Source organism: Lepisma saccharinum, chromosome 20 (genome assembly GCF_977018435.1).
Source record: "Lepisma saccharinum chromosome 20, izLepSacc3.1, whole genome shotgun sequence".
Taxonomy (NCBI): Eukaryota; Metazoa; Arthropoda; class Insecta; order Zygentoma; family Lepismatidae; genus Lepisma; species Lepisma saccharinum.
This window is the reverse complement of record NC_139248.1, coordinates 65,024,491-65,047,636: the sequence shown is the minus strand read 5'-3', so window position 1 is coordinate 65,047,636 and position 23,146 is coordinate 65,024,491. Positions and strand designations below refer to the sequence as shown.

The following is a 23,146-nucleotide window of genomic DNA, read 5'->3' as shown; positions in this document are numbered from 1 at the left end:
CCTGGTGGAGGTGCCACAGTGCTTCGGATCTCACTTTAAACTGTAGGTCTAGTCCTGATTAGCCTATCTGTGGACTTGAAACAAGAATTCAAATGAATCCTGCTACTACAGCAGTTAACACAAAGAAACAGCAGACAGCCTGAGTGCAGGTGGGCAGGCCACAGAACAGTTGAAGCAAGTCCCAACGAGGACGGTGTCAGTTGCCACCAAAATTAACTGAACACAAACAACAGTTGCGTGGATAAGTGAGTACCTCAGCTCTGTATCTATTTCGTACTCACTATTTCCTCATTTACCAAAATATGAATGAAATTTGTGACGTAACAACACTTGAAGGCGATTCCATGTGCATAGAATTCCACCACCACTATTACCTCACTAGAACGTAGTCTGCTTCTATATCTTTTAGAGTTGCCCCTCTAAATTGTCTTCATGATTCTAAATCAAAAAATACATTTCTTTGGTTTCCGCTGTTGATTGAACCAACATCAAAGACAAGAATTCTGACCATTGCACCAAAGAACCTTTTGTTGATGGGTATACCTGGATAAAAGAAAACCAAGTAACAAATCACACACAACACAGTTTCATAAAAACTTGCTGCAAAGTTTTATATTCTATGACATACTATAACAAACTTGCAAGCAATTACACAATATAAATTTGTTAGCAGATATCAGATCCAACTACATGTAATAACATTTAATGCACGACCATATACTTTTAAGCAGTTACCTGAAAAGCACATCCATTAAAGTTGATCCATAAAATGTATTTGCAGATAATATCACTTGAAAGCCATTAATTACGTATGGGCAAACCTGTTAATCCGTTTCTGTGACTGCAACTATTAAAATAAGGTCACATATCAATCCCTAATTATTTTTTTTGCATGTCAAAGTAAATTCTTGCTGCATTAATCGTAATATTTTCCACTTGACTCTATTCATGGATCCATTAATAATATTTTTCTCCACATCTATAATCACCCGATTTTAGACTGCACGTCAACATTCTTGCAGGTGAAGAATTGACACAGTCAGTATGTACATACAAAGTAATTTGTTAAGTAAGATTACTATTTTACCTACCTTCTTCAGTTAATACTAAGAGTTGGGTCTAAGATATAGACCAAACACAGCAACTTTTGAAGATATACATATTTCTAAACCTCCATTGCCACAAATCAGAAGATGATGGAAAAATCAAGTTTATAAATTATTTTTAAAAACTTAGAACTGTAGCTTCGTATTAATTTTAGATTCTTTTAAAAATAGGGCTCAATAAGCAGAAATAGGCTATGAACAAATTATATTGTTGACTGCATATAATGCACATTAAAATGCTACATTTCCTTATGCACCAAAACAAATTATGTTATCAGAAAAAATAGCCAACACAAATATTATCTATTGCACGGTACAAATAAGAGGAATAAATTCACAAAATTAAAGAAAGTCTTGCACATGGTATAGATGCTAGGCACACAAGATACAAATAGCATGCACTAACAGTAACTTACAAACATTTTTTCTAATGCAACTCGAAGGCTATTCTTCATAGGCACAAATGTTGCATCAGCTAGGCACATTGTTAACAAAGAAAACACTATACTATATCTGTATATGCTAATAAAGGCATTTCATACCTTAAAAAATGTGTTCGCTTCAACCATTCTCACTATATATAGGCACATAATTCTCCGATTGACTTAGCAGTGTTTATTAATGTTCAGGACAAGCACTATAGATATGATTATTTGTGCAACATATTGTACAAAAGAAAATTACCAAGTTAAAACAAATGAAAATGCCTGCACACAAGCTTGCTTAACTTTTACACTGTTAACTAATGCTACTTACTATTGGATGTAGTTTTACCTACTGTAATAAGCAAAGTTTAAAAATAAAGTCTCTGACATGTAGAATGCTATAAATATATATATAATTTTTACTTCATCTAGGAGTGTAAATATAGTTTTAAATGTGTGACTGAATGCTATGACGTTAGCTTTCCATTTATTGATAACCATACAAACAGGAATTTCAACTTAGCCAGCTGTAAAAGCCAAATAGGTGGTGGTTTTATTTAACACCTATTTATAATAAGCGTAAATTAAATTCAAATTATGGCCAAATAATGAAAGTTCACAACAATGAGCATTTTATGATTTTCATTGGACGGCTCCGTTTATGAATATTCAATGCATTGTAAGAAATATATCCAATTGGGATTAATATACATATAACAGGAATGTAAAATCTCCTCAATGATATAATTAAAATGATTTCCATATATAAAAAATGAGATCATGACACGAATAAAAATCTCTCTTATAAATCATGTATATGAACTTCTAAAATAATAAATTTGCATTATCAACTGTTCTTTCTGTGCTTAAACTATGAACAACTTTGATAATTATGTACTATTCTCCTCACATCTGGAAAACAATCATAGAAATTTTCATTTGATAAAATATCTTTGGTTCAAACATGACTATCTTAGGATACCAAATACTCTTCAAAGATATCTATGCTGTACATCAAAAGACCTATCAAACAACAAATAAATATGGTTACCTAATCTATAAATTCAAAAAATGGCAGTTTTGATTGAATATTATCTGGGAAAGCATCTGTGCTATTCCTTTACCAATATGACTCCGGTATTTACCTCTGAGGCTAATAGGCATTAATATTATTCTGGCAGTTTTCAAGTTTTCGTTACGTAACCTACTTCAATGCCGAAACCTACCATTTGATTTCGAACAGAGAAATCAACCTTCAAGCTATACCTATCAAGCACATCTCTCAAATACTGCTGCAAGAACCAACTAAAACAGGACACATCCTGCCTCTCTATACTCATAAATATTGATGCAGCAGGGTAGCCAACCGTACGATTGGCAGCATTGGGTGGTCGCCCTAATGCTAGCTCCAACTACTTCCGTGCAAAACAACAACTTTTTTTTTTAGCTGCACTTTCACGGTGCAGCAGAGATCCCAACACACATTGCTCTCTGGACCAACTTCTCAGTTTATTTAGGAGCCGGAGTCGACGTTCGGATGTCATCGAGATGAGGCGATGACGAACTGTGCTGATGCAGAGGAATCGGAGCCAGCGAATCGTGGCCGCCCCCTCCACCAGATCCAAGAAGGCTCGTGGCCGAGGCGAGGGTAGAGTCTAGCTTTCTCGCTTCGTGCTCCAGAAGGAGAGCGTCCAGAGCCGGGTCCTGAGACACGGTTCGCAGAGAATCTCCCAACGCTTGTCTCAGCTGCTGCATTTCTCTGCCTGCCCTCGTGCTCCGAAGGATATACAGTTGCCTTCTTTTCACTTCTTGGTGTAGTTGTTCCCGCAACATCTGGATCTATTGAACAAAAATGGAGAGTGCATATGAAAGTAATATGTACAATTACTAAAGCATAGGATAAAAACACACCTTGATTCATGATGGATGCAGTAAATGCAGTTTTAATATTGCATATGTAAAGTTTAGTGTTTAGGCACTGTGCTGTCTTTTATCTTTTCATCATCTTTTTAACTTTAACTTACCTTCCCATGTCTTAAATCCTGACTATACTTATCCTATCTCCTGAGGAAGCCACACGATGTGACAGCTAGAGAACAAAGTAAGTACATGCCAAAAACAAGTCTTTATTACTTAGTTTTCTAAATTCTTCATGGTTTCTTCTACTTATGTTAAATTCTAGCCCAGATTTATACCTGCAAGACCAATAAGTATCTTCTATGAAATAACCATAGTACATTCTAGACTAATCTAGTAATAACTAGAGCCCGGATTTATAAGCACACTCAAACAGTAAAATAAGCAAGTTAATAAGCACAAAAAATGAAAAAAATAAGCATAAACAAATACAGGAAAATCTGAAAAAATATTTGTTTATTAGATCTCTTACCTTATTCAAAGCTGTTAAAGTATGTAAGGAAGGTCATTCTGAGATTTTCTTGTGTGAAACTCCTGTGTCTGTCAGTGAAGAATGATTTGAACAGTTAAAATGTTCTTTCCACGTAGCATGACATCACAGGCGCATGTGGAAAAACACCACAGTTCTTCTTCGGTGAATTCCTCTTCAATGTCTGTTTCTTCACCAGAAATATTTTTATAAATTTGGCACAGTGTTTTGTAACTGGGATTTTTCATTAATTCCTGACAGAGCTTGTCAGACACAATTTTACCAACACCATGAGTTTCTGAAGACAACGTTACTGAAATTTTATCAATAAGAGAAAGCGAATGTTGCAATGTATTATTTCGAGCTTTCAACTGTGTTATAATATCAGGTAATTTGGAAAAATGATTATGGATACACTGTATCTTTTCTAGGATGCTGTTTCTCTTGCGGCTATTTAGAAGCATTGATCTCGTCATCCCGATGCCGTAGTGTGATTGAAATAGGATTGAAATATGACAGATTTGAGTAAAATATGCTATTTTAAACCAAAATCATAAAATAAGCAATCATAGCAGTTTCCTGCAGAAATAAGCATTTATAAGCACTTTCAACCTTAGTTAAATAGCTCATCAAGGTATGTAATATGAAGTATAACCTTTCTTCTTACCATTAAAAGTCTGGAAAAGAATATGCATTTCACTTATAAATCCGGGCTCTAGTAATAACTTACCTGATTTTCCAATCTCAACACCTGCTGCCTGTGTGACTGCTCTCGTGCTTCAAGCAATCTCTCTGCCTGGAGTTGCGCCGCCCTCAATCTTTCCATTTCTGCCGTTTTATCTGGTCTCTCTGGATAGCGGCGTGATAGTTCAGCTTCTTTCTCCATCAACTGCGCCTCCAATTTCCTCACCTTGAGTCTCAGTTCTCGGTTTTCTTGTTCCAGAATAATAATCGAGCTGTCGGTTGTTCCAGTCAACTTCTCGGGTCTTTCGTAACTCTTGCTCCTTCCCATCTTCGAATATGACCTTTCCAAATTCCTTTTCTCCATCTCTAACTGTCGGACTTTGTCCGACATGGAGTCCACTTTCGCTTTGAGCTCGATCCTCTCTCTCTGCGACTGCTGAAGCTGCCTCATCAGTTCTTCGTCTGGCTTGGCGGAGCTCCCTTCCGGCCAAGATGCTAAGCGTAGTTGAGCTTCCAGTCCGGATCTTTGTACTTCGTTGTTAGCCAGGTCGGTTTGCAGGCGCTGGTTTTGTTCAGAGAGCTGCTGGTTAGAGCGGCGTAACTCGGCAATGGTCTGTTGTAAGGAATCCATTCTTTCGCTCAGAACTCGACGTTCGTTTTCACTGTTCGACAAAGACTTCTGGATCTGAAAAAGACAAATTTATGAAATGTACCGGCAGGATATGATCTGAAACAATGTAAGGAACAAGTATGTTATCTATATATTAATACTATAAAATCCTTTACAAGTGCATGCCCACAAACATATTCGCTTGGATTAATGCAAATTCTTTGTGCTCACAATCATTTGCTTCCTTTCTACATGTTTTCCCCTCCTCAGTACATTTTTTGAAAACAAAGATGAGATGTATCAGTGTTTGAAAGGCAACAGATCCTGTTGTGGCAGTACTGACCGAGACAATTCCACACAGGAAAAACAGCTGGAGTAAAATGCAAAACTTGGGCTGGCTCAGTAGCTCACTTCTATAGCAATGGAATGTTATGCCAGAGATCCAAGTTCAAGTCTTGGTCGAGCTTGCATTTTTTGTTGATATTTCTACGTAGTACATTTTCTGTGTATCAAATAGAAAGGGAAAAAGACTACCCTTTTGCAGGCCATCTTATAAATATGAAGGTTATAGCTATGAGAGGAGAGTGAAAAGTTTTGAGCCTCACAGGGAAGGAGTGGTGCGCTAGGTAGTTACAATTTTGGAGGATGTAAGGTTTGATAAGAGAGTGGCCGACAGGGCCGTGATTCTATACCTCTGTTCGAAAGGTCTCGCTGCACAGGCTGCTTTGGTCGAGTGTGGCTTCACCGCATTTCCACATCCACCTTATTCCCCAACCTGCACCCGTCAGATTCTCATCTTTTCCCTGCTATGAAGAATTCACTTTGAGGACGTCGCTTCCACACGGACGAAGGCAGTCGTTCGGTGGTGTGAGACTCAGAACAAATCATTCTACCAGATGACTGTAAACAAATTGCAGCACAGAATGCATAAGTGCATTGATCTGGGGGGGGGGGGTGATTAGAGAGATTATGTGTAGCTCAAACACCCCTTCCCTGTGAGGCTCAAAACTTCGTTGTTAGCCAGGTCGGTTTGCAGGTGCTGGTTTTGTTCAGAGACCTGTTGGTTAGAGTGGCGTAACTCGGCAATGGTTTGTTGTAACAAATCCATTTTTTTGCTCAAAACTCGACGTTCGAATAAAAAGAAAGGGGGTAGGGTTGTTCATAAAACTATACATTGTGCACACTTTTGCGCAAACGAGTGGGTCAGGAAGTAATGAGACAGCTTCAGCAGTCCCAGAGAGAGAGGAGAGAGAGGATCGTCTTTTCTATAATTAAACTTTCACTCTTCTCTAGGGTGACCAGATGTCCTCTTTTATCCGGACCGGGCGGATTTTTTTGAAATCAGTAATCCATTTTTTTGGAAAGAGTATAGCATCGACCATAGCAAATGTTCTGCATAGAGAATGCTTCCACACATAATGATATTCATATCACTTGGGGCATGTTAAATATTAGAGCAATGCTCACCTATCATCTCGAAGCTGAACATCATCACTTTCCCGATTGAGTCATTAGTAGGAAAAGAAAATATTTCCGTCCCAATCCAGACTTCGGGAAATGATTTCTAGACATTTCGGGATCCCGAGCAGTTCGAAAGTTCCAAATGGTTGTTTTAAAAAGTGATTAATTCTTGATGTTTTCTGGATTGTAAGTGTCTTGACACTTCTCGAAAATTGTTAGCTTTTATTACAGAAATGAAAAAAAAAAAGGGAAATGACGTAAAATTCGCGATTTCCACAGCACCAGGAAATTTTTATCATTCCCTGGTCGGGAAATTGCAGGTTTTACCCATCCCGAACATCGAGATTTAAAAAAAATTCCCATCCTGACCAAAAAAGTTCTGTTCCGCACAACCCTAGTCATTAGTATGTATTACTCTAACTCGTTGCTTTGCAATCTGAGACTTGTGAAACACATGTCATTTGAGCAGTTCCCTTTTGATTAACTGATATGGTTTATTTTAATTCGCTTTTCTGCCACTTTTGGCTAATCTCGAAAATGAAGATGAGTGATGATTTTGATGAAGGGACACTCACAAAGAACACCCATGCCCAGGCTGGGATTCGAACCCGGGACCTATGGCACTGTGGCAAGGTGTGCTAACCACTCCACCACGAAGGTCGACCAGTTTATTTTCGAGTCATACATACGTGATACAGAAACGCGTAGTGAGAATTTTGATTATTAAGTCATATTTACTTTTATGAATTAACAAAGCGAAAGTGTAAATTCATCAATAATCTTGCAAGAAAATATCCAGCTTTTAAAGGTTGGAAGAAACGAATATGAGGTCAAGTGTAAGGTGGCTGTCACTTTCCCCTGCTGTTGAAAGAGAGATAGAAATGTTCGTGGCATTAAAATCATATTTTTTGACCCAATCTAAACTACCTAAAATTTAAATTCGTTTTTTTTTTTTGGAAATAAGTTAAACCGAATCTTATTTGTTACATTTGCATTCACTTATGGTGATATTGCATTCTAATATCCAAGAATTGTAAAAAGAGTAAAATTCTGTACTTCAAACTATATATATATTCTTAGTTATGATTGTAATGTGTTAAATAATAGATTAGGAGATTGTTTTCGTTGCTTATAGGTAAGAGAAAATTATTTAAAAAATCATCAGAATTATATGTGAGCAAAGTCTTGGTAGTTTTTTTTTTTATATTCATTAAATCATGAGTAATGGCAAATTAGTTGACATTTTTTGTGGTGTCCTCTTTTTTATGACTTTGTCCTCCTTTTTCACCATGCTCTGTCCTCTTTTTTACATGTATGTGTCTGGTCACCCTACTCTTCCCTCGTACATACAGCAAAAGGTGAGTAAGGAGGGAATGCAGGCTGCAAAACTAATCCACATGTTTTAACTTTAAATCCCAACAAGAAGAAAAATAAAAAGCAAACCAAGAGAAGAAATTTGATAGAGGAATCCATCCATAAAGTGACTCTGGGGCTCAAGTCTCTATCAATGGGTACAGGGGTCAGACCCACACCAAAGGAGCCACCTCCCCCCCTCCCCCCTTCGGGACAAGATGCTAAGCGTAGTTGAAGATTGGAACCATTCATGCAAGGCTACCAGACATCCAGATTTAGTCAGAACAGCCAAGTCTTTTTTTAATTCCTGTACCGACTTTCTTCGAACTACAGTCGTGATGTGAAAATGTCCACCTTTTCTGGTTAACTCACATTCAAACATGTTCATCATAAGAATCATTACTAATATGTATCATTTTGTTATTTTATAAATCAGGGTGGCTACAAACAAGCAGAAATGAAATTCCCTGACTTTTCCAGGTTTTCCAGGACAAAATTGACATATTTCCCTGACAATTACAAACTAAACTAAATCGATAGAAATAATAAACTCATACAGATCCAAGTATGGATTTGTTAAGTACCAATATTATCTTCTATGAAATTAACTTCATTTCTCTATTCTCTATGATTTGAATTCAAACTGCAAAATAGTGAATTTGGAAAATTATTACAATTCACAAGCTAGGGAAGGATTACGGAATGTTGTCATACGCAGTAAGTTTAAAATAAAATACTTTATTATATTTAAAGTTACGACTAAATGAGATAAGAATGATGAGTGATTGATTAAGAAATGCAATTTGTAATTTATCAGTCTCCTTATACATTCTCGGTATTATATGTTGATATTTCCACTGAGGTTTGGAACCCTCTGCTTGCAAAAACCATGAGTGCGGACTCATTTTTCAATGCATAAAGCTACTTCTCTCTTCTCTGTAAAGCAAACAACTTAACTTGCATATAAATGAAACAACTGAATCGAACAAAATAAAGTGTCATATTTCCTTACATTATCGATGGGATTTCTGCTTCAGTACAGTATATCCAAGTGAAGTACTGTGAAACTGACAACATGCAGTTATACCATTAATGCTGACGAAAAGGGTATGTAGGTATTAGAAATTGAACGCAAGGAATTTATAGAATTGCATTGTATAGGTACCTGACTTAGCTAACCACACATTAAAACAGGAACACTAATAATAAAAGCTTCTGAAAGTTCATATACGAGGGGCATCCTGAAAAAAGCTCCAATGGTCCCTATAAAAGTGCTCCCCTGCGCATAGCACCACGCCATGAAGGCGTATAGGGGGTGTGGGGGTAACGCCCCACACTTTCTTGATCCGGTCGTGAGGGGGGTGATGTGATCAGCATCACACGCAGCAGTAGTGGTCGGAGAGTGACACACACACATGCAGGCAGGAAGAAGTGGCATGTAGCTGTAATCTGGTACAGTTGCAATGCAGCCGTTTTAGGAAAGTTCAAGTTTAAATATTGCAGCTCTCATACAGTCTCCCACCGACTGCGATGTAGCCTACGTGTAGTAATCAGATTTTTGCACGCTCAGAATTTGGCACAGAGCCACCAGCAATCGTGTGATGTGTGCAGACCAGATGTCGTGAATGATAGTAAGGGCAGACGATGGTGCAGACAATTCACGAAGGCCAATCGAATGTGCACAACCCCATACAGCTGAGTACACGCGGGTGTTCCATCACTTCAGGTGAGAGATTTTGGACAACTTCCTGTACAGCCCTGGCCTTGAATGTACCGACTTTCATCTCTTTGTTTAACTGAAGAGGTCTCTGGCAGGGCAAGGATTTCACAGCTACACTGCGGTAGAGATAGTTCCAGTCTTGCTGTCAGACACATATACCATGGGCATACAAAATTTAGTGCCATGCTACGACAAATGCCAGAACAACAGTGGTGAATATGCCGAAAATTAGGTTAGGAATCACTGTTACTAATTTAATAAATTACAACTGATATTCTTGTTTTATTTATACCTAATCGGTAGGGACCTTGATATTTTGTTACTTTTTTTCAAATTGGTGGATTTTTTTTTTTTTACTATAACATGTTATTTTTCCCAAAATTCACATTTTCATTTTAGCGCATTTTCTGGCAAATATCTCAAATTATACCTTCATGGTGTTTTAAAACTACTGTTTCAAATTGTAAGTCACATGGCTTACGCCTCTTCGTGAGAGTTTGATATCTTGAAAGTTCTTTTGGGAAAGTTATTTTCCATACCCCTTTTTTTAATTTTAAGGTATGGATTTTAGATAATGGAAATTTCCCCGTTTATACTGAAGGGTGCATAATGACCATAAGTGGCGACGCACCCAAAAAATTAAAATCAATCAATCTCATGAGACCAATACCGATATATTATGGCACCAAAAATTGGCATTGTATTTTTTTGACTTGTTAGTGTTACGTTTTTGTTTTAGAACATTTATCTGCCAAATATACTGAAACTTAATACTCCATTGTGATTTTAAACTATTATTTTAAATTGTAGGTCACATGGTCTACGTATTTTCGAGACAGTTTGATATGTTGGAACAGATTTTTGAGGAAGTAAAAGTAAAGTGCTCCCCTGCACTTTTCCATGAAGGTGTAAAGGGGTGTGGAATTTGGGGCCCACACTTTCTTGATCACGGCTGAAGGTGGGGGTGATGTGATCAGCACCACGCTCCTGGCTACCTTTATCCCTCCAAGTTTCCTCAATGTACCAGCTTCATATGATGCTGGGTGGTGCCGGAGCAGTTTGAATAGGTGGAAAACATCCCGGTTCTCACCCGCAGGGGATCGACCGCGAGTCTCTCGCATAGTAGTCAGACGCCCTAACGACTGAGCTCCATTATTACTCGCTCGACAAATGCCGATGGTGCACACTTAGCTTGGTAATTCAAAACATATCTCGTGCGACAAATACTGAAGATGCTGCTCCCGTGTGACGCACTTGATCTCCTGTTAGAACCCTGCCACTTTTACATGATTTAATGTGGCTGTCGGAATTATTCCATGTACGTTTAACTCTATAGTTTACTCTTGAATAAAATGTTGGAAAACTTGCATGTTCTATGTACACAAACATGGCCTACAAAAGACAAGCATGTTGGATTTCATGGAATTTTTCATTGTTTTAGGGCATTTCTTAAAAAAAATCGCTATAAACGCCAACAATTCGCATTTTATGCCAAATACGCATTATTTCGATATTTCTAACGGACGAAAAATGTGTCCAGACATCACTGCACATTCCTAAACATAACTTCACAGCAACTACCATTCTCACGGTTTTGGCGTTTGCGAAAAATCAATGTCCCTAATAACAGACAGGACAGAGAGTGGCGTTAATTTCATTGCAATACTAGTGTTGCAGTAAATTTGGGAACATGCACTTGCCAATTTTTATAATTTTCACCAATGCAGATTTATGTTTCACTTTTTCGTGATAGTATTCAATATATAATCCCGTTTGGTTGGATTCCTCTTGATATCTAAGAATAGTGCAATGTCATTGTAAACGTATGTTAACTTGTGCGAAACCAGTAATACGTCAGGATGATGAAAGAAGACCTTCGTAAGCACTGCTACATTAAAGAAGGTGAAGTGAGCCAGAAGAGTAATAAATTCCAGCAGCATATTCGCAGTCTAAATCTCTTCTTGTTTATGCATGAATTTATTGTTGGATGTTGCAGTCAATGCAATTTCTGTCGCATGTTGTAGTGAGATACTTTGTCGGGTGGCGATATTCGACAAAAATCGTATGTATCAATGGAACCTATTTATTTCAATGTTCCTTCAGTTTGCCCAAGAAAATGCCTTACTACGACGTCCGACAACTATCGGACGGCGCCACCGGCTCTTATACCCTCCATCTGTTGACAAGTTCCCTTACTACTCCTATACGGACAAGAAAAAAATGATAATTCAATGCATTTTCCATGTAATATTTAGTGGCTTTACCTTTACTCCTCCGATGATACCATATGGTATCATCAGAGTAAGGTCGTACTGGCCCGATGATACCATATGGTATCATGGTGCTGATTACGAAATAAATATGCTTTTCGGAACTTCATACTCTTATGTTTGGGTGGAAACTCTGCCACAGCAAGCCTGGGAAATTCATACTGATGACCAACCTCCCCCCTCTCCCCGCAACATATCCATGCCACATTTCCGAACAGAGTTTCACATTTTGGCTCATTATTCAACTTTTATGGCACCCAGGAACATGAAATGTTTCAATCTTTTTGGAAACGTCCATTCTTTGAAGGGAATACTAAGGTTTGCGCCATCTCCCCCAAATAGCGGGAGAAGAAGGGGCAAACTCCAGATTTTTATAGTTTTTTCATTGAAATTCGGGGTTCGCACCCCCCAAACCCCCTTCCTCGGTTCGGCGTTCTGAATTGTACACTGTTGCATGCTCTGATGTTTTAGCTGAAAAACAAAACTTATCCGAAGTAGATTGCTCCCATAGTACCAGAGTTATAACAATTTTCTGAGTAATATGCAAATTACCTATTTTTTAGTAAAAAACAGAGTTTCACATTTTGGCTTATTATTCAACTTGTATCGCACCCAAGAACATGAAACATGTTTCATTCTCTCTGGAAACGTCCATTCTTTAAAGAGAATACTAAGGTTTGCGCCTTTTCTCCAAAATAGCGGGAGAAGAGGAGGCAAACTCCAGATATTTTTTTTTTCATTGAAATCTGAGAGTCGTGCCCCGCAAGCCCCCTTCCTCGGTAAGGCGTTCTGAATTATACACGGTTGCATGCTCTGATGTTCTATCTGACAAAAAAAAATTATCCGAAGTAGATTGCTCCCATAGTGCCCGATTTTTAACAATTTACCTCCAAAAATGTAAATTACCGATTTTTCGTAAAAAAAAAATCACATTTTGGCTTATTATTCAACTTGTATGGCACCCAAGAACATGAAACATGTTACGTTCTCTTGAGAAATGTCCATTCTTTGAAAAGAATACTAAAGTTCGCGCCCTCTCCCCAAAGTAGCGGAGGAAGAAGGGGCAAACTCCAAAGTTTTATGTTTTATCCATTGAAATTCGGGGGTTGTGCCCCGAAGCCCGCTTCCTCGGTCCGGCGTTCTGAATTGTACATGGTTACATGCTATGATGTTTTAGCTGCAAAACAAAACTTATCCGAAGTATATTGCTCCCATAGTGCCCGAGTTATAACAATTTTCCTTCAAAGAGTGTTCGAATTTAAAATTCCCGCTGAGAAGCCCGGGCGAGAGAAATAAATATATATATATATATATATCTATCTATCTATCTATCTATCTATCTATCTATCTCTATCTATCTATCTATCTGCCACCCTGTAAATATAATCTTTCTAAATGAAATAATATCTAAACATTTTTATGGCTATTCAATACTACTCGTACAAGAAAATTAAAGGAAATTTGAAACAATTATTAATTTTAGGAATACAGTTCTATTCAAAAAATTCTGAGAATTGAATGTAAACAACAAGCACCAAGTTGTATGTCATGCGACAGCCTTTGTATGTGAGCGACTGTGTTGCTGATTGCCAGGTTGGGGGAGTCTATTGGTGAGTTGAATTTGTTCCATTATTTTGGACCATAATATTGCAACTCTACAATTGTATTAAAAATTGTAATTACAATAATATCTGTATTAAATAATAATATTGTTACAATATTATGTAAAGCTGCTATACTACCATAGTGTTGGTGGGGAGCCTCTCAGATGGCACGGTGGTAGTGTCGTAGCCTTGTAATCAATACTTGGTGAAGGCACATAGTGGTTCAGATCCCAATTAGCCTTACTGTGCATTAAGTGGACTTAAAACACCAAATCATTCAATCAATAGTGTTGGTGGTCACATATCTCCTATTTGTTCAATGTTTTCGAACCTGCCCCTCAAAAAAATTCTGAGCACAGACCTGAACGGGGTTAGGGAGATAAGGATCAGAGACTGGTGCTGATTACACAAGCTGTAGGACTGGTATTAAGAATCATCTGACGTACCCCACATCCACACTCTTCTCACGACATGGTGCAATACAGAGGTAAATAACCACCCCTTTTTTTAAAAAAAACTTTATGACACTACTAAATTTAGCGTTCAGAAATCAACAGTGCTACAAAACAAAATACTAAATCATAATGTAGCATATGCATACAGCTTACCTGTTTAAGTTTCTCGTTACTGCTCTGGGAAGAGGTGCTCGTATCCAGCAGGTTGCGATGGAGATTCTGGATTTCCGAGCGAAGTTCCGACTCCCCTGACGCTGCCCTCTCCAGGGCCAGATTCAACTGGTCGATGGTCGACTTCAGAGAAGAACATCTTTCTTCCAGACTGGCTAAGTTTCGTGCCTGGGTTTCATTTTTGTCTTGCAGTTTCTGTCCAAATATCAAACAGCGATATAGGCATATTTTGAAGAGACGTTGCAGATTAATTTGCATAATCAACGACCCCTGTGTTTTAAGTCCAAAAATTGGTTCATAGCCTTTCATTGCGTAATTGTTGCATCGGTACATCAGATAACGAAACCAATGATAGGGGTGCAAAATCTTTTTACACAGAAGATTAAATTTTGTAAGTCCATACTTCGTAACACTGTAGTAAATGTTCTCAAGTATAATATTTAGATTTTAAAGCAAAAATCAATAACAACTAAGGTGTTAATTTTAATTTAGACTGGAAAAATGTTCACTAAACTGCCATGAAGAAATAATGTGCATCGATTTATACTATTCAATCTTCACATATATTCAAGAGTAAGGCAGCCAGAGCATGGTGATGATGACCATGCCGAAATTGAGAATGTGTGGGGTCCTACACCCACATCCCCGATATGTGCCTTCTTGGCATGGTGCTACATGCACGGGAAACTTTACCTTTTACTTAGAAGTTGTTCTTTTTTTTGGGACACAAATTTTTGGCACTGTTTCCATGGTCTTTTTCAGGCTTTACAAAAAGTTTAAAACATGAAGAAACTCACAAAACCACTAGTATGTACATTCAAGAAAGTGTCAAACACTTATGTTTAATTTGGTCTAGTAAAAGATATAACATTCCATCACAACCTTTGTCAGGATGGCCACTCTAGGACAATGATAAAACTCCTTTCCAAAAATTCAAGGATATACAAGCAGATGTTTTCTCTATTTCAACCTTACCTCTCACCACCCACACACACATACATACACACATATACAGAGGTTGTTCGCTTTTTATCCAACCATTTTGACTCACCTTAAGAGATACCGCGCCGCCACCACCGATCATGTTCTATTGGACCCCCAGCATTGAGGACTATTGCCTGGCATCGCAGTTTCCATTGCAGCAAGCTCCGGTGCAGGACAGGCATGGGAATTCTGTCCCACTCCTCCCTGCAAGCTTTCCATAGACCATCCAGGGTGCACGGGCGGCGATGTTGAAGACGTCGTTTCAACAGTCCAAATGCGCAAAAATCCATTGGACTGGCATCTGGGCTTTTCACAGGAATGTTTTCAAACAGAATGACACAAATTCTTTTTTCCTCTGCCATTTCCAGCTAAAAATGTAGTGATGTTCTGTCGGTATGACTCGAAGCCTTGTCCATATGGATCACCTGGTTCGCATCCATTCCATACAATTGTGGGATGTCTCTCCGATAGACAGGTGTCAGAATGGAGTCTTGGAAGGATCTGGCATTCACCTACACGTCTTTGTCTACCTTGCGTATCATCAACTTACCCTCATATCCGAATCCTGTCACAACCATAAAGCCACGAGGGAAACTTTCCCTGCACTGACGAACAAAGTTGCTGCACCCCTTGCCGTCAATGTTACGGTATGTGATCGCCCGAATGTGACCACCAGCAGTGAGATGGACATATGATTCATCCATTGTGACAACTTTTTTCCATTTGGAACCTGCCAGGTACTTTTCATACAGTTCCCTGTAGTTCGTCTTACGTTCGGCAACGTGACGCGGTAGGTGGTGTACACGGCTTGCAGCCCTTCTGGTGGTTTTCGTGGGTGAATGTTTCGCAAGGTGAGCCTTTGTGTGTAACGGGCCACAATAGCATTTGCAGTAGTCACCCCGAGTGTTAACCCATTCTCCCGACACTGTTTCACAATGCGTACGTATGAAAACTTAGCATGGAAAAGGGCCATTACGTAACCCTCCCAATACCGGTTGATTTTCGGTGCCATTTGATAACATTCACTACCAACACTCATGCACCTACAAGGTCAGACACAACACTGCTCCCACCAGCAGACCCATAGTTCCAGCATGATATGCCAGGTGGCAGTACCGAATCGAAAATGGTCAGATATAAAGCGAACAACCTCCGTACTACAACAATATATCAAAAAAAATATAAAGGGTCTGTGTGATTCTAATGTATCAAAAAATTCTAATTCAATTTAATTAAACGATACATATATTTACAATATTAAATTTATGATGTGGCGTTTACATTTCCCAAACTTAGACTCAAAATACATCTACAAACAATGTTACTAATCTACGAAAAATTGTTAATTGTATACGGATTTCAAACTTAAATTTACCTAAGCAACTTCAAGAAATCTTATATTGTACATAGGTTGCTATTTATGTATCCGGAACTGGCAACACTAATGTTGCTAGCTAACATCTAATATATCCATCGTAAAGTTGGACATTTCTATGGTATATGTACCCAGAACGTTGTGCTTACGGATGCTAGTTTTGTTTGTTAGAGGAACTTAAAAATTTCATCGGAGGCCAACAATGGAATTAACTCGAGAACATTTTCGAGCAATGATTTTCTACGACTTTTGATGTGGATTATCTCAACAACAGTGCATCGATCAACTCACTTCGACATTTGGCGATGAAGCACCATCTAAAAGCACTGTATATCACTGGTTTAGTGTATATCGTGGCCGTCGTTCGCTCACGGACGAATCTAAAGAAGGCCGTCCAAAATCGGTTGTTGTGCCAGAGAACATTGATGCTGTGCGAGAAATGATAATGCACGATCCCGCATAATTGTTTTGGATCCCGCATAATTTGACAATCGCACAAAAAAAGGCTCGTGTCGATTGGTGCAAACATATACTCACAAAATACAATCGTGGTGCTTCAAAAGCCGTGTATAACATCTACACAGGTGACGAATCTTGGATCTATGCATATGAGCCCGAAAGCAAACAGCAGTCGACGGTGTGGGTGTTCCAAGAAGAGCCAAACCCAACAAAAGTTGTTCATGCAAGAAACACTTCGAAGCAAATGGTTGCCTGTTTTTTTGGGAAAAATGGACATGTGGCTCAGTGTCACTAGAGGATCGTAGAACAGTCAATTCTGAATGGTACACAACCATTTGTTTGCCAGAAGTATTTGGGGAAATCAGAAAAAACAACCAGCGACGCAGGATCATTCTTCACCATGACAATGCAAGTTGTCACACATCGGTCCAAACAACTCAGTATTTGACCGGTGAAAACAATGAATTGATGGGTCATCCACTGTACAGCCCTGATTTAGCACCCAATGATTTCTTTTTGTTCCCGTACGTGAAGAATAAGCTACGTGGTCAATGATTTTCGACGCCAGTAGAAGCGATTGATGCGTTCAAAATACATGTTTTCGAGATACCTCAATCGGAATGGACAAAGTGCTATGAGAACTGGTTCAAACGTATGCAAAAGTGCATCGATCATCATGGAGAATATTTTGAAAAACAATATAAACCATTTTCAATGATATTTTTTTTTATTTTTTTATTCCGGATACATAAATAGCAACCCTCGTAATAATCTTCCATCTGCCAGAGAGATTGTTCTGCAAAGAGCACTAATAAAGTAAATAGATTGAGAGAATTCTGTTTTATTTTCCTCAATAAAAATTAAAACTAAACTGTGAAAAAAAAAAATCCTGGAGCCAATAATTCATGCATAATTCCCAGAATTCCCGGTTAGTAGCCACCCTGTTTGTTTAATATCAGTGTCACAGTGTGCAATACTACCACACACTATTTTATTCACATCCATGATTAACTTTAAGAAAAATGAGAGAAATGAACTAGTTGAAATATGAACACTTCCTACCTGCGCAGTTGCATCTTTCTCTTGCATAACCATTTGCAATCGCTGTAGATCACCTTCCAGTGATAAACGTTGCAGTTCCAACTTTGTAGATCTTGCTTCTGCTCTTCCCAGTTCGTCCTGCATGCCCCGTTTCTCTTGTTCCAGTTTTGCCACAGACTGACGAAGCTTTTCTAATTTATCCTTCGGAAGAGAAAGTATTAACTATTTTAGAAACTTTATGTACATTGGTCACCATTGATTCATGCTAAATGAAACTTAAGCCCTTGCCACTGTAGGTGTTTGGATTTGGGCAACTCAACAAAATTTGTTGTAATTCACTGTTTCTGCTCAGGTAGGCCGATCAGGTGGTATCTGAACCATTATACAGTGCCCCTACTGCGAATGGTTCAATACCTGGTGAAGGCACATAATGGTTCGGATCCCACTTTAAACTGTAGGTCCAGTCCCAATTAGCCTATCTGTACACAAAAATGTACTTAAAATAAAACTTAACCCTACGTTGGTCGTGTACGGTCTCTTGTTCCGGGTGTGTGATTTTAAAGTCGTTATTTATCAATGATTGTTTTGTCAACACCCTCCCTCTGTCTAGTTGAGTTTCTAACCTTCCTCTTTTACACTATGATTTTGTTTTCGGAGTCCACGTGCGGCAATAGGCTTACCTAGTTTTTACTGAATATCCGATATGCTGTTCCATGCACGATTAACGAAGAGTACCTTTTTATAATTTTATAGAATTTCAACTTTATAGTTTTATAGAATCTCAATTGTTGAAAGAAAAGATCTAATCGTAATAATTGACGATTTGGAGTTTTAGACCATTAATTTGGCATATTTTAAAAACCCAGTCTCTTGTACCGTGTGCTACCATCGACATAACTTTTCTCACGCGACCAATGAAGGGTTAAAAAACTAAAAACTCAAAACACCCTAGAGGGAATAGACCTGGTACTTGACTATAATTTTAATTTAAATTTCAATGTTTTGTTTTAAGTCTCAAAGAGGGCTTTCCCAGTGGCAGGGTGGTAACATTGTCACTCTGTAATCAAGGTTCAATACTCGGTGAAGGCACACAGTGGTTCGGACCCAACTTTAAACTGCAGGTCAACCCCAGATTAGCCTATCTGTGCATACAGTGTACTTAAAACAAACCAAAAAAATATCAAATTCAAATTATAATCAAGCAAGAAGTCCAAGGTTCATTCCCAGTAGATTTTTTTTAGATTTTACTTTTAAGTTTTGTTTTAAGTCCACTTTATGCACGGATAGGCTAATTGGGACTAGACCTACAGTTTAAAGTGGAATCCGAAGCACTATGTGCCTTCACCGAGTACTGAACCTTGGATTTGTTGATTACAATGTAGGGATGGGACCGATATCGGTATCGGCCGATATAGGCATATCGGTGTTTTGCTTTATCGGTAAAATTACCGATTATTTTATTGATCCGATATATCGATAAATATCTGATAATTTAGTGCAAAATTCTGCCATTTAGTTGTAACTTTTATGGATAATCTCCATGCCCCAATTTCTAAAAAAGTAAATGTCTAAATATGCAATTTCTTCTTCACTGCAGTCACCTTGAAACACACATTTATTAAGGAGGTCAATGAACCTTTCAGGTTATTCAAGGACCATTTCTAATTTTATATCGGATCGGTAAATTTTATATTGTTACTTTATCGGTGTCAGCCAAATTTTCATATCGGCCATCCCTATTACAATGTAACGATGTTACCACTATGCCACTGGAGAACCACTCTTTGATTGAAACGTAATACCATTAGCCACTGTGCAATCAGCGAGGCTTCTAATGTTTTGCAGACCTGATCCGTCGTTTTCAAGGGGTTCTATTGTGTGCATAAAATTACCTGTACAGTTGTGCATTGTGTTTTCAAACTTTACCTAGGCACTAGCCACCATCAAGTAATCCTCATAGGCATCCTCATTCATAAAACTATACATTGTGCACAATTTTATTTTAGGATTTCCTGACCCACTCGTTTGCGCAAAAAATAAACCCCTATCTCTTTATTCGGCTCTCACACAGACACATATTCCAAAGAATACATTATTTCCTTCATCCTGTAAATTTGATAAATTGTAGTTACGTCCCTCTGGTTCTCACACAATAACACTCTCTCATATATACACAAAAATATTTTTCATCATGCATTGGACAAAATATTATTTGCATACTGTACCTCAAACTGTTCCTTTTCTTCTGAGCCGCTGTGGACAGTCAACTCCAAGGAAGTCATTTTCTCCCTCATCTGCTGAGATTCCTGCATTTTTTGTTCCAAAGCTTCCGTCTGAAAGTAAAAGTCTTCTATTAGATAACATGTTAAATTATTGCCACTTCAGGGTGTTTACCGAAATAACAAATCCAAAATTCTTGACCTTTCCTTCCTTTTTCCTTTTCCTTAACATTTATTTGATTGCCCACTACTTCGGTATAGTTGGAAATTAATAAAATATATATTTATATTCAATGAAAAAAACCCTACCACAACCGGTTAAGATGAAAACTGAAGTTGTACTTCATACATACAAAAATGTAATTCTCAAGAAGCAAAGTGAACAAATCGTAACCACAACTCAACAATAACAGCTCTGACGGTCATGCTAGTCATGCTCGGCATGATCTATTTTACAGCAAAATATAACGTATTTGTCCTTATTAACATGAAAATATAAAATCCATACAGTGACATCCTTTTTTTTCGCCTTATTTTTCCTTCGAATTCTTCGTTTTTCTCAGGTGCACGGCACAGTCACGCTCCTTGTTCGAAGCAGTACTTTTGCAATGGGAACGTCGTCTGCTGCAGAAGCTCCCGTCCCTTCGTGTTGCGTGGAAAGTCATGCTATTCTCCTTAGGAAGTACTTTTCTCTGATTGGTCGAGACTTTGACAGCATCTACGCTGACACATGCGTCACCACAGTGGTTTGAAAAGGGCATGCGCGCAAGCGATTTGGGTCAGCTGCGGTTCCTCTCCCGAGGTCCAAGTAGTGGTTTGTTATGGCGTTCGAACGGTAGTTTGCATGTTGTGTATTTTATCTGTTAATATAATTTATGTGTCTGTCTCAACACGATTACGAAATTTAAGCGTTCTGAGGACTGCGTTCTGCTAATTGGTGAGCATGACCTTATTGATTTCTTTCCAGCCGCCACTGCAACTCAATACAATTTTAGATTTCCAAATATTCAATGTTATCAAATTCCAGTACAAGTAAAACAAAGTAAATTCACTATACTGCAAAAAATAGCAAATGTTCTTGACCACAAGCATAATTTGTTACTTTTTCTTGACTTTCTTGACCCACCTGTTGATTTCTTGACCGGTGGACACCCTGCACTTACTTGACTTAATACCTAGTTTCTACTGGAACATAGAGCATCCACGAAGCGTCTCCACTTCACTCTGTTGCATGCGATCTTCTTCACTTCTCTCCAACTTTTCCCTGTTGTCTTCCTTCTTCTTCAATAGTACGTCTCCATGAGCTTTTGGGCCTTCCACCCCCAAAAAAAGCCTTGAGGGTTCCAATCAAGTGCTTATTTCTCGGTTGCATTTTCTGCTTTCCTTAGTGTGTGTCCTATCCAGTTCCATTTTCTTCTTTCAATTTGGTTTTTAATCTGGTCTTCTGATGCTCGTGTCCAAAGTTCTTGATTTGTAATTACTTCTGGCCAATGTATATTTAATATTCTCCCGAGACATCTGTTAATGAAAACTTGTAATCTGTTTGTGATTTGGTTTGTGACTTTCCAGGATTCAGCTCCATATAGCAATACTGATTTGATGTTGCTTCTAAAAATCTTTAACTCTGTTTCTGTAGTTATAATCCTACTCTTCCATATTGGGCAAAGTTGCACAAAGGCCCCATTAGCTTTTTTGATGCGTAGTTTTACATCATTTTCTGCCCCTCTGTTCGTTGCAACTACACTTCCAAAATAGATAAAATTGTCTACATCTTCTAAGGTTTCGTTTTCTACTTGAATTTGATCTTGGGTCATTGCATTTAATTACATTGTTTTAGTCTTTGATTTATTTAACATCAGTCCAATTTTTTTAGCTTCTACAATCAGATCTTCCAATTTAGTTTTTGCATCTCTATATGATTCTGACAAACAGACACTTACACAATAAGAAAAAAAAAACAAAAAAAAGAAAAAAAAACGGACAAGTAGGTGAAAACAGCACACGTAGCGGCATGTCACAGAGGCTCGCCAAGTGACACTCTGGTCTTAAAAAGCCAGAAAACAGTGTCACTGGAACTCCATACTGGTCACATGTGACCTGACTAACAGGCCTTGACCCTTAACCCCTTCCCTGTGAAATTTTCTGACAAAATGGTTTCCCGTTCTGTGTATATTTTTTTTCTGAGTTTGCGTAGTAATATTTTTAAGTAGTAGCTACTGCTTCAGAACAATTCATCCGAGTATTATGGTTCATACGTTTTTCTCTTCAGAATAGAACAGGCTTTCAAATGGTACCACTCACATGTGTACATCAAGTATGAGGAAAGGGAAATCGGGGATAATTTGTGAAATTTCCCTCTGAAAAATCACTTTTGGTAACTTTGGAGCCCTCTGGACCGGCCCTGGATATAGGTACCCGATTATAATCTACCTTGAAAAATACTATGGTCTATTCATAATGCATCCGCCAAGTTTTATTGCAATATCTTCAATAGGTATGAGGGATGAGGAAAAAATATTTTGCAATCCTGTTTGACAATACTATTAGATACTAATCGGGGATAATTTGGGAAATTTCCCTCTGCAAAATCCCTTTTGGTAACTTTGGGCCCCTCTGGACTGACCCTGGATATAGGTACCCAAGTATAATGTACCTTGAAAAATACTATGGTCTATTCGTAATACGTCCGCCAAGTTTCATTGCAATATCTTCAATAGGTATGAGGGATGTGGGAAAAAAAAAAATCGCAATCCTGTTTGACAATACTATTAGATACTATTATAAACTCACAAACTCAAAAACCAAAAATAAATCACCAACAGT

The 23,146-nt window shown here is 38.2% G+C and overlaps 1 protein-coding gene across 5 annotated transcripts in view; it reads right to left on the bottom strand.

Annotated features, from left to right (window-relative positions):
• Positions 1-616: 616 nt before the first annotated feature.
• Root (ciliary rootlet coiled-coil, rootletin) overlaps positions 617-23,146 on the bottom strand; it is a 345,133-nt gene continuing 322,603 nt past the window's right edge. For 4 of the 5 annotated variants that reach the window (XM_083141556.1, XM_083141553.1, XM_083141557.1 and 1 more), the window contains 5 exons: positions 20,330-20,437; positions 18,126-18,305; positions 14,228-14,440; positions 4,648-5,286; positions 618-3,370 (listed from right to left, as the gene is read on the bottom strand). In XM_083141556.1, the coding sequence (XP_082997682.1) occupies positions 3,041-3,370; positions 4,648-5,286; positions 14,228-14,440; positions 18,126-18,305; positions 20,330-20,437 (1,470 nt within the window). In that variant the 3' untranslated portion in view covers positions 618-3,040. Of the gene's footprint in view, positions 3,371-4,647; positions 5,287-14,227; positions 14,441-18,125; positions 18,306-20,329; positions 20,438-23,146 lie in introns of all 5 variants that reach the window. The other variant, XM_083141554.1, reaches the window with a different exon arrangement.